This window comes from Glycine max, chromosome 13 (assembly GCF_000004515.6).
Source record: "Glycine max cultivar Williams 82 chromosome 13, Glycine_max_v4.0, whole genome shotgun sequence".
Classification (NCBI taxonomy): Eukaryota; Viridiplantae; Streptophyta; class Magnoliopsida; order Fabales; family Fabaceae; genus Glycine; species Glycine max.
The window spans coordinates 37,499,646-37,513,454 of NC_038249.2; the positions used below are offsets into that span (position 1 = coordinate 37,499,646).

The window sequence follows — 13,809 nt, forward strand, 5'->3', positions numbered from 1 at the left end:
AATATAAACTTTTAATATGTAAATTATCAAAATGAAATTCTAATTTTAATTAGAGAATAATAAACTCACATATCAACAAAAATTGTTCTAGTTGATAATTAATGAATTCATATCTTACAAAGATGTCAATTTGATTCTTATTATTGGTGTGAAAATTTTATTGGTGGATAAATATATAAATCTTGAAATTTATTCTGATTTGAGAAAACTCTCATAATCCAGCTTACATAATTAAAAAAAAAAACAACAAATTCACTTAGGTTTCATCCTTTAACTTTTTCCATGTTTTCAAAATCAAATGTGGCCAAGCCAACGTAAAACTAGATTGAATATCCCACCCAAAGAACTTTAAACAAGCAAGACCAAAATAGATCGATGAAAGAGAAAATTATATATTTTTTACATATCTAAATTATTATTAAAAAAATCACGATGCACCCCTATAAAAGGGACCCCCCCATCAATTCAATAGATACCCATTTCATTATCGTCATAAAAAGCCATAGCCCACAAAAGAAGCAATAAAAAAACAACAGCTTAATCATCAAGAATACACACACACAAATCCCTAGCTATATATTTTCTTAAGCATCCACCATGCAACGTAACATGGCAATGAGCTTCTTCCAACGCAGGTTTTTCAGCCAGCAAAGGCGAACACAAATGGTGGCAAGGCGAGTGGTGGAGCCGTGTGATGTGTTCCTGAACCACAGGTGCATGGACACAAAGAAAACAGTGGCTACTTTGCTCTATGACCATTTGAAGAGACACGGCTTCAACCCTTTCTTGGACAACAAGAACATGAAGCCAGGCGACAAACTGTTTGAGAAAATCAACAGGGCTGTTATGGAGTGCAAGATTGGAGTGGCGGTTCTCTCGCCACGCTACACCGAGTCCTATTTTTGCCTACATGAGCTTGCACTTCTTCTGGGCTGCAACAAGAAGGTCATTCCCATCTTCTGCGACGTTAAGCCTTCGCAGTTGCGCGTTCTCAGCAACCCTAAGTGGTCTGAAGATGAAGTTCGACGATTCAGATTGGCTCTTGAGGAGGTTAAGTTCACCGTTGGACTCACGTTCAACTCCTCAAAAGGGTAACTTTTTCTTATGCAAGTCTAAATTTTACACATGGATTAGTCAATCAGGAAAACATTGTTAATGCAATTTTTAATTTTGTTATTATAAAAAAAGAAGAAGAAGGTATGAACTAACATTAAAAAGCAGTTTTAGAATTTTATACTAACAATATATAATCACTAAATTTACTTATAAAAATCAATAAATTTGTCATACATAATAATTTTATGATTGAATAATATTGTAAAAGCTCTTTATACTATTGGTAGTATTTACTAATTTAATTATATATCTATTTGGCTTTTCATCTTTATAAATATACATGTGATCTATGCTGACATTGCTTTTGTATAAGGGTAATGGAATAAATAAGTATGATTTATTAGCAATAAAGTATTACATATGTATATTAAAGTGAGAATTCTCAAATCAGATGCATTTGAAAGTTTCCACATATGTTAATTAAGTTGCACATAACTTGTTCGATTGTAAGTTGAAGAAATTCTCATATTCAATTTGTTTGTGGTGAAATGCAGGAACTTTTCCGAAATTGTGAATAATAGTTGTGACATCATCATTGGCAGCATGATAGAGCTCCAGAATGAAGAGCGGATGCAGCGTAAAAACTTGCCAATTCCTCTTTAGAACCACGACGACTTCAGAGTGTTGAAGATTTCTAACCATATATATACTTGATCTGGAAATAATCCTTTCCTTGTCATCAGTATAATATGTTTTACACCATATCCTTCTATTAATTATCTGTTAATAAGGTCATAAATACCTAATAATTGTTTGTTCACTTCATTGATTTAATTCTTATTTCAATAAATTCATAATAAATAACATTTTTGTACCATGTATGATTCAGCAAAAGCAATGTAAAGTGCCTCTGTTTTTGCAATTATACTGCTGCTGTTGTATTCTTTTAGTTAAAAGTAAATAAAAAGGTGTATCTCGCTTGTTGGAAAACCCAGGTGTATATATATATGTACAAAAAAAAAAGGGAGTATTACTATTATCTGAGGTTAATACAACCGAAGTCGGTATGTGTAACTTTCTTTTTTTTTTGGCAGAAGATCTGTGTAACCTAAAATCAGTAATAAATAAAGATGAAACATAAAAAAATAAAACATAATTAATACAGCATAATTTTAACGTGAAAACTCCATAATATCAAAGGAAAAGACGAGACATATATACTGCATAAACATAATCTTTTTACTCTACAATAGGATAACATTATAAAGTTGTCTTTCAATCATATCGTTTGAGATATATCTTTCTCTTACTTCTCTCTCTTTTTGGGATTGCAATTATTTCTCTTCTTTAAAGAAAGTTTGTCACAACCTTTAGAAAAGATAATTAATTAATGAACCCTTTAAAGGATAATTAATGACCTCTTTATAAAAAACGTTTTGCTTGAACCTTTCATTTTAGCAAAAGTTATTTCAATCTAAGGAACCATAACATATGTACATATTTCATAGTACTGTTGTGATGATGAATTAAACTGTTATGCAATACCAACAGAATGAAACTAAGGTTTATTTTATATATACCAGAAATAGGTCAACCCTCCAGAGACACTAGGGGAATTTATTTTATTTAATAGTAGGGGATACAAAATGTTTATGTTTTCTCCACATGATTACTTTTGTTAATAAAGGGGGAGGAAGTATTGTGTAATAATTAAGGCTTCGTTTGGCTGTTACGCATTAATATTGTTTATAATATGTCAGCTTAGGATAGAGATATATACAAGGTAGTTAAGCATAACAAGAGCTTAATGTTGGGATAATCAATCTAAATTTCCAAATATTAATGTAATCAGATGAAAAATCAAGAGTACTGTAAATTAAACAAGGAGTATTTTTTTGGCGTTGTTTACTGAATATTAAATTGATTAAATTAACCAAATTAAACTAGTCGTTTAAATAAGAGGAAGTAAACCAATATAGCACTTGTATCCATCGCCTTTGAATGCATCTCTTGATCGTTCATCTCTTACATTAGTATAATGTTTAGAAATTTTGATTGATTTTTTAACGATATCTTCCTCAATTAAAATTTTCAAACTCTATTGTGTTAGAAACAACGCTTAAGATAATGAACAATTGCTTCTTGAAATGTGTATATCATTTTGAAAGATTTATCTGTGATATCTCATATAAGTCTCACAAGATACAATAAAAAATTCTCAAATACAAAGGCTATGAAATTGGCAAAGACAAAAATTCAAACCCAAGAAAAGAGAAAGAATTTTAAAAAAATTATAAAGAAAACATCCATTTTTTTTTATGTTTTTATTGGCCCATAACCCACATTTCTAAGAATTGTCAATTCAAAGAATTCTCTATTTTTTTGTACATATATTTTTTTATCATTAAATGAATAAAAACTTAATTGCATATTTTACTATCTACCTATCATAATTTTAACCATCCAATTTTTTTCCATGATTTTTATCATCTAAATTTTAAATTTTTATTCATTTTACCTATGTTGACTTGTCACTAAAAATATTAAATAAAAAAATAAAATGAGATTGTTTTGTTATTAACATGACCTTGAAATACGCAAAAGGAAATTTAAATGATAAAATATATAACAATTTAAAATTTGGATGATAAAATTTATGAAATAATAGTAGTTGTATTAAAATATGCAATTAAGTCATGATTAAAATTTGTAAAGTAAATTTTTTATTTTTTAGATATTAAATGTATTTATTTTATATATAATAATCCTTTTATGAAATACTAACTAAATTATAATTTTGATCTCCTTTTAATTCTCAATCCACGATTCTAGTTGTTCTTATTTTTTGTAATTTAGTCCCTAAATTTTAAAAAAGTTGTAATTTTAATTTAATCTTTAGTTTTTCATATCTTTAATTTTTTTTAATTTTGATTCAATTGAATCCTAAACTTAACATATTCATTTATGATACCATCAAGAAATAATTTGATAAGCTAAAATATAAAAAATAAATACAAAATTAAATATTGAATTAAAACGGTGAATTTTTTAAGATGTGAGGAGTACAAGTCCTAAAAAAAATTGAATACCAAAATTATAATTTATCCTAAAGTATTAAAATAAAAACACATTATAAAATGATAGAACATTACTTTAATTGAAAATTGAAAACGTTCATTTCAATAAATGAAATCAATTTTGATCTAGATATGTAATAACTACAAAATCTAAGCTAATTTGATAGTCAATTTTGGCTAATAATGATTATAATTTCTTCACTTTGCTATTATTTTCAATGAAATAACGAAGAAATTAATATCTTTGTAATTTTTTATTAGCAGAAGTCAAAAGAAGAAGATTTCAAGTATTTTAGATGAAAATTGATGCAAAAACTGAAGAAAAAACATTGAAAAAGGAGTTGGAAGAATTGAACAGCTCACTCAGCGTGCAATTCAGGCTTAGCGCGCACCTTTTTTTGGCAGGCAAGTTCAAGCTTAGCGCGTAGTCTCGCTCAGCATGCAATCCATGCTTAGCACGAAGAAGATCCATGAGAAAGCCTAAAGACGCGCTTAGCTTGAAAACCCGCACTAAGCGCGAAGTCAACGTGAAAGATAAACTATCGACCTATAAGAGGAGTAGGAAGCAAAAGTAAAAGACACCGAGTCTCAAAGCTCTCTAATGAAAAAATTCAAAGTCTGAGTCTATCCCTTAGGAGAAATCCTCCTTCTTAGTTATTTCTCCCTTTCTTTCTTCTAGTTATCTAGCACCTTCTTTCATCCATTTTAGTCCCTGAAGTGTAAAGTTTCTCATGACTACGAGAGGATAAACCCTAAGCATGAGTCTATCCCTTAGGAGAAATCCTCCTTCTTAGCTATTCCCCCCTTTCTTTCTTCTAGTTATCTAGCACCTTCTTTCATCCATTTTAGCCCCTGAAGTGTAAAGTCTCTCATGATTATGAGAGGATAAACCCTCCTTTGTTGGGAGCCTGGCAGGCCAAACTCTTGTAATGCAATTCTTTTTCATTATCTATCTAATGCAATCTTGTTTCTATTATTCTTCTAGAGTAATGCATTAAAAAATGATTATTTTCTAAAAGAACTGAGGAAGGGTATCTAAATAAATTTATTGTTAAAAATAGATTGATATTTGTTTTGCCCAATTTTTGCATCTCTAACCCTAATGTGGTTTATTATTTGTATCTTTGCAAAAAAAATTGAGAGAAAAGAATAAATAAATTAAGCTCTTCATACGGGAAATCAAAGATGGAATATCTTAATAGATATGGATGGAAACAAAAATTCCATTAGATAGAGAAAATTATTAACATTATATTACAAGTAGTTTTAGCATGCTAGACTCTAACATTATCACATCCTGATTTCATCTTTATGCATTTTAATCATTGTTTATTTTTTTTTTTATTATCTCTTCCTTTTTCCTTTACTCCAATTTTTACACTTAGCATTTCCTATCTTCTCTTTTTCTTCTGATCGCTTAATAATTGGAATTATTGGAATTGCAATACTTAAGTACAATTAAAATTCATGTGGATCCGATACTTGAACTTTTAATTATTTTACTACTTGAAATAATTTGATGCAATAGTTAACATGCAAAACAAATGGTATGCTAAATAGCTTGCCGTTTAAGTGGGCTAACTTGTATAGCCATGCATTTAGTTGGACTACGCGCAGAATTTCTATCCTAACAGGCCTGCAATTGAGCTAATTGGTTCGGCCGTTTGGCTGCAATATGCCTAGTTTTTATTTTTTAATACTTGGATTTTGATTTTGTCAAAATGGTTTGAGAGCAAGAACAAAATGGCTATTTTTTTACTTTAAAAATAGCTTAAATATTTTAATTTCAATTTTTTATAAGGTAAATGAGTTGATCCATAAACCCATGCATCAAGAACATCAAGCCTAAATAATAGGAGGTTTGGATAATTTGTATGGAATGTTTAGCTTCAAACTCCATTATAACCGTTGTGAAAAATAAAACATATCTTATAACCTAAATCCGAACACTCAATAGAGTTTAAATGCACAAGTTAAATGGGAAAATTACACGAAGAATTAAAATCAAAAGAATTTTATGATTTATAATAATTATATTCAACTTAAATAAAATTATCTACCCTCAATATTCTACATAAAAAATCAAACGATTTACACCTCAAATAATGACAGCACTAATTTTCTGCATGTTTGAGATTCAACTGTGTGCATGTTTGAAGTAAATATTACAAACTTTAGTTTGAGTCAAACTTAAGTTTGTAAAAGAATGACAAGTCTTGTTTCTGCAAAATTGAATAATAAATAAAATGTTCCTTTTAGGCATACTTTGAGGGATAACAAATTTTGATTTTAAACTGATTTTACTCTCAAATATATTTTTGAATCCTTCCACCAAAAATCTAAACATAAGTTGCATAGGATCTTTATTTTAAGGGTACTTAAAAGTAATTCAATTTTTATTTAATATATATAAATATTAAAATAAATTTTTTATGCAGTTACTTTTTATAACTTCTAAAAAATTAATAATTAATTAATAGAATATAATATCATAAGTTGTATCTGCATATATTAGAATATTTATTTAAATTAATATATTTTAAAATATGTATGCTCCTGTTGTATTCAGAATAAAATTTGTACTTAATCAAATTATGTGAATATTAAAATAGTGTTAAATCAATTTAATAAGAATTTATTTAAAAATAATCCTTTGAAATTGGACCCTATTCTTGACTTATTCATTTGTTTATTTTCTTAAAAACAACAACAACAACTTACGAAACAGAACCTAATTTCATAAAAACAAATGAAGGTTCATTGTCTTTATTGGTTATTTGAATAACATAACACGATGATGAAAAAGAAATATGCTTAAATCAGTCTCTCCTAAGCGAAATTACTCCTAGTTATTCTAATCAAATTTGATGTCAATGAGGCTTTTGTTCCTAGAAATTCAAGCTACAACTAGCATGTAAATTAAACATTAGAAACATTTGATTAACTGCAATTTAGATGTAAACGCATCATGGCAAGACATTTCAAAAGAAGAAACTATAGAGTAGTTTCCAAAGGCTAATGAACACATACATCAAATTTCAAAGCCGATTCCACTCTTTTTTCCATGAGACTAGAATGCCCTATGATGGAAAATAATAGTTTGAGAGAATCCAAGAAGGTCTTTCTCTTATGAGCCCGTAGATGGTGCATCCAATCACCACTCCCATCTCTGCAGCATGTTGGAACATCATTGGCCTTAGAAACACTCCCCACAAACCTATCACCACCATCACCATCTCTGTCACTAAACACATGCTTGATCTCTGGCTAATATCAAAATATGTGCCTTTTTCTTTTGTGTTGATTTTGCCTTGCTTCTGAGAAATCTATGATCATTTGTTCTACCTAATGTATATGCAAGTGGGTTTACGTAATTAAGAAGGCCTAGTCAGTTTTTTTTTTTTTGTGGATTTAGGACACTGTTGCTTTCCTCTCTGCCTACACAACTAACAGTCTTCACTCTTCAACTATGAAAGGAGGGTGAGTCTTTGTCCTTTTGTCAATATCTCAAATCTGAAAATTTGGGTGGACTGGCTTTATGTCACATATAATCATATATCCAATATTGGTATTGATAAAGAGGACAAAATTAAGTAGGTTTGAAAATGTTGGTTTATTATTATTATTAAGAATGTATATTTTGCTTTTTAAAATTACCAGAGTAGTATACTGCTATACTTTTAACCTAAGGTTATATTGGTTTGAATGATATTGAATTTATATTTGTTAAATTAATTCTTGAGTTTAAACTTTGTGAATAAAACAAAGTGAATATATCTTATAAAAAATTAATATGATTAGGTAAGTTTTTAAGTAGAGATTAATCATAAAAAAATCAATAAATATTTCGCAACTATAATATGGTAATCCAAGAATGTAGTATAATATAATAAAAAAAGTTCTTGTATGAGTTAATTTTAGTTTTGTGAAACCAATTTCGGCAATTAAAAAACGTCACAGTTTTTTTCGGTGAAAACCGTCCAAATTTGTTTTTACAAAATCAAAGTGGATTTTCAAAAAATTTATTATTGCCATGAATTTAATTTTTTTAAAAAGTATATTACTATAGTAATTTTAAAAGTAAAATATAACATTTTAGTAAAAAGGCAAAAAATGAGTTGAACCCTAGACGTCAGGTACAACTGGGCCCAATTATAAATTGAAAACTAAGAAGAAGAAAAACAGGGTCCTATACATACCTGCGAATGGCCCAGACATACATCTTTTTTTTTTTTTCTGTAATCAAGTTCACTTTCAACTGGGACACAAAAAGATACGGACCAAGAACAAAAACTTGACTTTTGAAATTAGCACACTAAAGCCCAGGGAATTATAAGGTTTGTTCTAAATTATGAGTAAATTTGAATGTAGTAGTTGGAGATATTTTATAATGTGAAGAGTTTTTTGTTTTGGTGAACATGTGAACTTAGTTTAGTTTGGCAAAACATTACTTGCTAGAAAAGCTGATATCAATATTCTAAAAAATGAAGAAAAGACAATTTCATATTCACGATATATAAGAAATCTTAATAAGATCAGAAAGAAAAATTCAGAGTGTGACCAAGGGTATTGTCTGGAAGTTTATCTCTAACGCTGTCACACAAACCAAAAACAATAGGTATGCGTATGATCAGAGATTTAATTGCAGGTTCCTGTATGTAGAAAAACATTTATTATAAATATTTATTTCTTAAATAGATTTTAGTATTTTAAGATATTAGACTTTAATTTAATAAAAATTATATCATGGATTGATAAATGTTAAATATGAGTTATTTTGATAATAAAAATATATTAAAAATATTTATTTAGCAGTTATCTTTGACTTAAATGATAAGAATTGATATTTTTGTTATTTATGGGTTGCAGATATTAAAATGATGGATTAAAAGAGAGAAAAATCGAGAAAATATAAAAGATATGAATAAGAAAAATTTTCAACATCAAGCCAAAGTCGACTCCAACATCGGTAAGAAGAGAGTCAAGCCAATAAGGAGACACACAACCCACACAGAACCTCCTCTAGTAGGGGTTTCATTTCCTCTCTCTTTCTTTCACCCCTCTTTGTTATATCTCATCCATTATAAAATCCTCACTCCATGAGTAGCTAAACTCCCAGTTAAGGTCTAGCAGGACTAAAAAGCCAAAGTGATGTATGATGTACTTCATATTTATCAATGCAACAAGATTCTTTTTCAGATTTTTCTATTCTATTACATTTTCTGCTTTCATCTTGCATTATTCGTCTTTATATTATTTTAGGGGTTAGACGCTCGGAAGAGAGTAACTTCTAAATAAGATTTAGATAAAATATGTATGCATTAGTTTTAGGGGTTAGACACTTGGAATAAGATAACTTCTTATAAAACAAAAAAAAAGAATTTCATAAGAAAGTCATTGTTAGACATAGAATGATTATTTTATGTCCATGCATTCTTGCAAATATATAAAATTCATACTTCATGCATTTTATTTGTTGAGTCTTTGCAAATGAATTTGGAAGATAAATAAATAAAATAAGTTTGTCATGATGAGGAATCATGAGTAAGTAAATGAACAAATGTGAGTAGAATAAAATCACCTAAATTAATATAAAAATCATAAATTCATGCATCCTAAACAAATAAGGTTTTTGCATTAATCTAAGTTCAAACGAAATCTCTGTGGATTCGACGCTCGGACTTCCAATATTTTATTACTTGTAAGATAAATTATACACTTGAGATCGAGTTAACATGAATTCATCTAAAAAAAGAAAGAAAAAAAAGTAGACAACGAAAAAATAAATTAAAAAAAAACCTTTGGACTCGCTACCAGACAATGGAAAAATAACAAAATAATGTATTGTATTTTCTTCTTTGCCCACATGAGTCCTGATGGTCGTCTTCACAAGTATCAATATAGAATTCCTTAGCGTCTCTTTTTTGTTGTGTGTTTTTAGTTGTTTTGGCTTGGTTTGAAAGTGCAGGTTTAGATTGAAATTTACAAAGTAAAATTTAGATACAGATTGATTGAACTAAAAGCCTTATTTATATCCACGTACAACTCTCGGAAAGAACAAACATCAGGTGGAATATTCAACTAAATGATGAGATTGAGTTTCGTACTTCGCTCCTGAAGCAAGGCCCGCAATTATATTGATGATAACACACATAGAGTTAATGGTATTTCATAACTAATCGATTGAGCAGCTGCTCGTAGACCACCCAAAAAGGAATATTTATTATTTGACCCATATCCTGACATAAGAAGTCCAATGGGAGCAATACTCGACATAGCAATCCATAAAAAAACACCAATATTCAGATCAGATAAAACAAAGTTATAGCCAAAAGGAATTAAAGATTATTATTTATTTATTTTGAAGAAATTTGATTTGAATATTATATCCTTTACTAAATTTTTGCTATTATATTAGAGTGACGCTATTTGTTACGAAAAAAACAATCATATAAACTGTACCAAACATAAAATGGACGGCTGTGATTTTATAAACTAGTTATTGATTAAAAGATTACAAAACATGTAAAAGGATATTTACGAAAATTAAACGTCGTGCGGCTATTATAAAATCCACTTTCTCTACAAACAGTATTTTCCATTATATAATTAGTTTTTATTTCTTAATTTTTCTTTTTAAATTATAAAACAATAGTAATCTTATAATTCATCAAATTTTAAATATTATACTATCAGTCTTTATCTCTTGACTTTTTTAAATTATAAAATTGATAGTAATTTATTTTTTATAGAAATCTTATCTAAATATCTTATCAAATTTTAATTATTCTACAATCATTTTTTGGGACTTTGTTAAATTTTTATTTTTATTTTTCAAAGAATTCTTATTTTTTTCAAATATCATATAAATAAGTGTTATTGGACTCACTAGAGATATTTATAATTCACAAATTCAAAAACACACAACAACACTTGCTATAATCAAGAGAGAGCCATGACATTAACAGGAGACAAAAACTATAAGACACAACACCGCATAAAAAAAGGTATGTCCAATTTTCTATATTTTAGTATTTTTACATTTATATATTATAAATATAATTGACTAAATATATAATTTTTTATTCATATGTGTGTAATAGTATTTGTAATACTATTCGTAATAGATTAATAATATAGGGACAAATTATAAATATTTTGTTTGAAAATTTATGGTATATATAAATATTATTTTCTTTTGTTGGCTCCTGACATTTGAGTTTGTGTTCGCCCCTGAAATCATTGGGTTGTATTTTATTTTTAGTTATTAATAAATTAGGAATAATATAAATATATAAGATCTAAATACATGTATTATTAAATATATTGCTATTATTATATGCAATATTTTTTTATTATGTGTATTACTTATAATTTATGTTGATTTAATAATACATTTACTATATTTTTTATGTCTATTAATATTTTAAAAATTTAAAAATTAATATTAAATTTATTACACACGCAAAATAATATTACATTTATTACACATATATTTAATAATTACTATAATCTATAGTACTATTAAATATACGTGTAATAAATGTACTATTATTATTTGTTATTAATATTGTAAATTTTGATTTCAATTTATCAAAAGGTAGTATGATAATAAATTTTGGTTCAATTTTTAAGTTATGTATAATATAACTTTCATTCCGGAAAAAATATATAAGATAACTTTCATATATCTATTAATTAATGAGAATGACGATAGTCTAGTAGTAGTAGTTTAATAAAGATTATTCTGTCAAATAATTAAATAAATAAAGATTATTAAAGTAGTGGGGAGCATGAATTTGAATCCAATTACAACACTGATTTTTCTCTAACAATATCATTTATAACCTCAGCACCAGAGACATTTCAAAAAGGAGTCAAACCCATAAATAATATTTAGTCGTATGTGAATTACCATGTGTTGAGTCTTCGAGAAAATCATGATTTTGTTTTCAGTGCATCCGCGCGTCGCTTGCAATTTTCCATGGTGTTTAATCTAGGTCGCAGTTTTTTTTTTTTTTTTTTGAGCTGAAATCTGGGTCGTAATTATGCACTAACAAGAAGGTCAATTTTTATTTAAATGTTTCTGTCAAAAAGATTATACTCCACAAACCGTACATATAAATTAGAATTCATAAGATAAATATAAGTTGTTATTATAAATGATTTTTAAAAGGCAAATGCTATCCTGTTCCTTTAATTAGGACATTTGTTAGCGAGACTTTTTTTTTTTTTTTTAAAGTGTTTGAAAAGAGGTGATTAAGAGTTTGGATCAACCAAAAACAAACACAAAAAGCCTAATTAAATTGAGTTCACAAAATATTATATTTTTAAGAATTCTAAGTGATGGAACACACAAGAATCAATTTTAATCCACAAAATCACAGTACCACCCTAAAAGGTAAAAGTAACTATTTGTTGTTTTGTCTTCACCAAAAAATTTAATTCATTATTTTTTGGCATAAATCTAATTCACATACGCTATGAGTTGGTTCTCATCTCAAATCTTAAAATTTTAGAGCCAATGAATTTGATTTAATCTAACCGGATGCAAACATTTATTTAAAATATATTTTTATTTGCATTTTAATAGAAACATTTATTAGTAGTACTCAAGTTTACTAATAAGTTCTTCTTCAATTAAAGAGACAACCTATATTTACTGTTTATAAATATTTGTAAATAAACACCTATTTAATAAGTTCTTAATTAAATTGTTTATCTTATTTAAAAAAAATGTTTATATAAACACATCCTAACTTTTCTTGTGTTAGATTATAAAATTATCTTCTCCCTCTATCAATCCTTGATCATAAGAAAAAAAAAAAAAAACTCTTAGAATGGTGATTATCCGATGAGCACCACGACTGCTAACAACGTGTAACTGAATATCTCTTATGACATGTTTAATATTGACGGAACGATTTAAATGTAACTAAATATCATAAACTAATTATATTTTTTTTTTTTGCCATTCTTCTTTTATCTTCGTCCTCCTTTATTTTCTGTATAGCTAATTCATCTTTTCTTATATTTAATTTTAATTTTATAGTCTCTAATATTTCTTGGGGGATAGATTATCTTCTTTTTCAAATTTATTTTTATTTGCTTTATAATATTTTTTTTTTCAAATTTTATAATCTCTAATTTTTTGAGATATAGTATTATCTCTTTTTTCAAAATTCATGCATACAGTTCGGATATGATTTCCAATATAAACTGCATCCGATCCGGTGCAGTTTGGATTCGGTGGTTTGCATTAATAACCTACCGTTATTATTTACATTTTTTTATTATACAAACTTAATAATTTAAGGGTAAAGAACTATACATTTAAAAAATAACTGCAGAGAATGTAAATCCATATAGTGCAATTCTTATAGAATAGTAGTATTTCCTAACATGTTTTAATTGATGTATGCATAAAGTCTAGAAGCTTATATTTGTGCACGCCATGGTGCATTGTAAATTAAACTACGTACGAAAGCTACCTATATAAAGGTGTAATGAAAGTCCGCCATATAGTTAAAGTTGGCATAAAATGTGCTTATTCAGCCACCTGTATTTGTATTTGTAGCAGAAATGAATCGGTTCAGAAACAGAACTTAAATCAATCTCGTAAAAAAAAAAAACAAAACCAAAGTTTGCAATTAAATCACCTTTCTTCAAATTAAAC

General features: G+C 27.6%; 1 protein-coding gene across 1 annotated transcript; it reads left to right on the top strand.

Moving 5' to 3' along the window:
- The first annotated feature begins 357 nt into the window (after positions 1-357).
- On the top strand, positions 358-1,872 carry LOC100784606 (TIR-only protein). Its single transcript, XM_006595377.3, has 2 exons — positions 358-1,091; positions 1,611-1,872. Exons 1-2 carry the CDS (start codon positions 598-600, stop codon positions 1,717-1,719), a joined length of 603 nt encoding a protein of 200 aa, XP_006595440.2. The 5' UTR covers positions 358-597; the 3' UTR covers positions 1,720-1,872.
- The last annotated feature ends 11,937 nt before the right edge of the window (positions 1,873-13,809 follow it).

Bases quoted from the DNA above. Each gene is read 5' to 3' on its own strand.
- LOC100784606 (XM_006595377.3), top strand. From the start codon at position 598: ATGCAACGTAACATGGCAATGAGCTTCTTCCAACGCAGGTTTTTCAGC. The intron at 1,092-1,610 runs GTAACTTTTTCT...GGTGAAATGCAG, and splicing joins ACGTTCAACTCCTCAAAAGG to GAACTTTTCCGAAATTGTGA.